General features: G+C 42.3%; 1 protein-coding gene across 1 annotated transcript; it reads left to right on the top strand.

Moving 5' to 3' along the window:
* The first annotated feature begins 828 nt into the window (after positions 1-828).
* Positions 829-1,878, top strand: LOC110544400 (speckle-type POZ protein-like). Its single transcript, XM_060393319.1, has one exon. The coding sequence runs from the start codon at positions 835-837 to the stop codon at positions 1,876-1,878; it is 1,044 nt and encodes a 347-aa protein (XP_060249302.1). The 5' UTR covers positions 829-834.
* Positions 1,879-4,312: the final 2,434 nt, after the last annotated feature.

Here is a 4,312-nt window from a genome sequence, read left to right as displayed (position 1 = left end):
AAAGGAAAACTTCAGGAACTTAAACAGGAGGGCAAACCTATTAGAAGCTTTTTACTTGACATGAAGTAGGTAGACCCAGTTCAAATATAGACTTTTGAGGTAGGAAAAACACACACCTTTAATCCAGATCTTGGGGTAGAAGACACACCTCTAATCTGACCACACCTTCTGCAGCAATCCTATATAAACACATGGAAGAAGGAAACCTTGGTTCTTTGCCTGCTTGCACTCAACTTGATAGCAAGTGGATCACTTCATTGGCATTAGAGCCTACTTCTTCAGATGTCTAGCATATACTGAAGACCACCTGAGACTTCTAGCCTTGTGGATTAAGTAAGTACTGGCTTTAACTATTGTGGGATTAGGTGGGCTGCAGTTTGTAAGTCATTGTCATAATTCCCCTTTCTATATGTATATAGAGAAGTTCATTCTGTGCATTGTTACTCTAGAGGACCCTGACTAACATCACAGGAATGAAATGGAAGTCTCTAAAATTTTCCACTCTTCAGAAATTTGATATGATAGCTAAATCTAGTTATTATTTACCTAAGTATCAACATCCACACCACACACACACACACACAAACAATTTAGCAGTAGCTAGTGGCTGGTGCTAACTTCTCTGACTAATGTTCAAGTCTAGATAAATATTTTCAGAGAGATACAAATGTCCAAAGTCATAGAAAGGGGAACCTAGGAGAATTTGAAACTAAACTTTAATAATTATCTATAATTTTGTCATTCATGGTAAAGACATAAGAAATCCTAACTCTTTTTTTTTTTTTTTTTTTTTTTTTCTGGTCCAGTTTAACTTCTAAGCTACCTCCAGGAGAAATGTCTGACAACTTGGTAGCTGAGAGCTGGGGCTCCACACAGATCACCGTCCAGACATTTTCCTTCAGGTGGACCATCAGCAACTTCTCCTTTTGCTTGGAGGGAATGAGGGAAGCCATTGAAAGTGCGACTTTCTCATCAGGAGCCAATGACAAACTCCAATGGCTTTTGAAAGTTCACCCCAATGGGAGCGATGAAGATAGCAAAGATTACTTGTCAGTTCACCTAGTGTTGCTCCGCTGTCCAAAGAGCCCCGTTTGGGCCAAGTTCCACTTTTGGATCATAAATGCTGAAGGAGAGAAATGCCAAGGACTGTGGAGCCAAATTGTCTTTAGGTTTGTGCCTGGCAAAGGCTGGGGATTCAAAAAATTCATCCTTAGAGATTTCCTGTTGTCCCAGGCAGAGCGCCTTCTCCCTGAGGACCACCTGACCCTCCTGTGCAAGGTGTACATAGTTCAAGACTCCTTCAGCATTCCAGGACAGAAAACGACATCGGCAATCAAGGTTCCAAGCTGCTCTTTGATGGATGAGCTGGGAGCGCTGTGGAAGAATTCACTCTTCACAGACTGCTGTCTCTTGGTATCTGGTCAGGAATTCTGGGCTCACAAGGCTATCTTAGCAGCTCGCTCTCCAGTTTTCAGAGCCATGTTCGAACATGAGTTGGAGGAGGGGCAAAAGAACCGAGTTGAGATCAAGGACCTGGAGCCTCATGTCTTCAAGGAGATGATGGGCTTCATTTACACAGGGAAGGCACCAAACCTCCACACCATGGCCGCTGGTGTGCTGGCAGCTGCTGACAGGTATGGCTTGGAGCGCTTAAAGATCATGTGTGAGGTTGCCATCTGCAGGGACCTCTCAGTGGAGAATGCCGCTCACACTCTCATCCTGGCTGATCTCCACAGTGCAGAGCAGCTGAAAATGAAGGCACTGGATTTCATTACAGTTCATGCTTCTGAGGTCTCTGAGACCTCGGGGTGGAAGGTCTTGGTGGACTTCCATCCCCACTTGCTGCCTGAAGCATTCCATGCCCTGGCTTCTGCATAGAGGCCTTTCCTGGAACCCCCTCTCAAACACCTGAAGAGATAGATCCTAGCACCTGCTTCCTTGTGACTACACCTGTCTTCCTGTGGCAGCAGCAACTGTTGTTGTCAGTGACTCTCAGGCAGTCTCTGGTATTGCTGCCGTGTTTAAATCAAATCTGGGGAAGGACAGCATCATGGCTCAGGATTTAAAACCCCTGGGAAGAAGGTGGAATGCTATTCAGCTGGACATCCCTGGACTCTGGTTTATTCTACCTCATATCTCCCTTGTTTCTATACAGGTTTTAATAGTTGTCCCATGAGTTGTAAACTGAGTTTGAACTTAGTTGATTGCAACAAATGCATCTCAAAAGTGGGTCTTTGTGCTGAGACATGTCTGGATTGGACTGAGTAGAACCCATGACCAAGGGTCAGAGAAAAGGGGAAAATAAACATGAGCGTGTAATGATATGAGAAGGGACAGACAAAGACTTTTTTTTAAATCTCAGTTTGTAAGTACGGGAGTGATAAGTCATTTGGGAAGAGTTCCTGTTGCTCTTGCAGAGGACACCTGGACGCAAAGACAGGAGAGGTTTCAATCATCTGTAACTGGACATACACAGGATCTGAGGCACTTTCTTGTCTCCATGGGCAAATACATTTCTGTATATAATACCTTACAAATAAAATATAAAATGAAAAATAGAATGAAGTTCTTGTGGGTTTTCCTGGTTTCTTTGTTCAGGAAAGTCAAGTTTAGTGCATCCAGCTCTGCTCAGCTGTGGATGTTTGTGCAGACTCCTCAGTGCCCCCTCCCCATTAAAACCCTTTCTCCTCTTTCTTTGCAGTCACTCTCTACTGCTGCAACTCATTTTTCCTTCTTTCATTCGTTACTTACTTACTTGACTTTACATCAAAAGATGATCAATCCTCATTCAGAAAGGAAATGGGGCAGACATTGGAAAAAATGTGAAAACAAGTAACAAGACAGGAACCTCCCACAGAGAGTCTTTGAAAATTCTACCTCGCAGGGTTTTAAAGCAGATGCTAAGACACATAGACAAACAATGGGCATAATGCAGGGAATCTTATGAAAGTAGGGGAAGATAGAAAGACTTGGAAGTATCTGGAGCTCCACAAAGAAAACAACAGAACCAAAAAATTCTGTGCTTAGTGGCCTTTTCTGAGACTGATACTCCTACCAAATTCCATTTATGGAGATAACTTAGAACCCCTGCACAGATGTAGCCTGTGCAGCTCAGTCTCCAAATGTGCACTTTAGTAAGGGGAACAGGGGCTCTCTCTGACATGAACTCAGTGGCTGGCTCTATGATCACCTCTCCGTAAGGAAGCGGGGTTTAGCCTGACCTGGCTAGAGAGGAAGACTCTGAAAAACAATCCTGATGAGACCTGATAGGCGAGGGTCAGATGGCAGGGGAGAATGTCCTCCCCTATCAGTTGACCGAGGAAGGGGCATGGGAGGAGATGATTGATGGAGAGAAGGAAGGATTGGGAGGGAGTGAGGGTTGAGGCTACAGCTGGGATACAAAGAGAATAAATTGTAATAAGTAAAAAATTATATTTAAAAAATCTAGGGAGGAAACAGAAACCATGAAACAGAACAACTACTCGACAAAGGCATCAAGAATTCAACACCTAGACCTATAATCATTCCAATCCCAGATTTGTAGGCTTAGATTATTCACCAAACCTACTTTATTTGGGGTTCTTATACAACTTTAATGCCCTTTCAATCCACACCCCCATCCTAAGTAGAAGATTAGAAAGGAAAAGGGCTGTAGACCTCTTCTGTCTACTTCCTCTTGATTAGGGTCAATGGGTCTGTAGGGGATTACCAAAATAAAGTTATTAGGATACCAACAGCCCAGTCCAAAGATCAATACCAAGTAGCAACATGAAGTCAGAAAAAGCTGCCAGACTCAGTTGAATTGCCTGGAGTTCTCTGGAATATTTGTTTCTTCAAATTCAAGTGTCAGAGCAGTAATACCAGTGCAGACACGTCAACCCAAAAAACGAAGCCTCACTCTGTGGGAACCTATATATATCTCCTCTCCTGAGAGTCCTTCCAGAGATCGTCTTAGCTATCCAAAGTCACACCCCTTGCAAGTGAGGGGTCAGAGCAAAACATCACATGCCCTCTTACCAGCCAGCCTATAGCAAAACATCATGTACCCAGCTTACAGTAAAACATCACATGACAAAACTGAGTATTCAGAGAAACCAGAAACTTCTACATCATATATTTATTTCTGTTTAAAAAATTGTATTTTTACCTTTTACATTAATAATCTACACACAATAAGAATAATTATAATTATGGGAATCGTAAGACTACAACTATATATCAAATAATAGTCAAACAAAACTACATTAAATTTCTACCAATAAATAATAATTAAACAAAATAGCTTTTACATTTCCAAAGTCATACAAAATAA

This window comes from Meriones unguiculatus, chromosome 10, assembly GCF_030254825.1.
Source record: "Meriones unguiculatus strain TT.TT164.6M chromosome 10, Bangor_MerUng_6.1, whole genome shotgun sequence".
In the NCBI taxonomy this organism is placed as follows: Eukaryota; Metazoa; Chordata; class Mammalia; order Rodentia; family Muridae; genus Meriones; species Meriones unguiculatus.
The sequence above is the reverse complement of the archived record's forward strand: the minus strand, read 5'-3'. Positions and strand labels throughout refer to the sequence as shown.

Bases quoted from the DNA above. Each gene is read 5' to 3' on its own strand.
- LOC110544400 (XM_060393319.1), top strand. From the start codon at position 835: ATGTCTGACAACTTGGTAGCTGAGAGCTGGGGCTCCACACAGATCACC.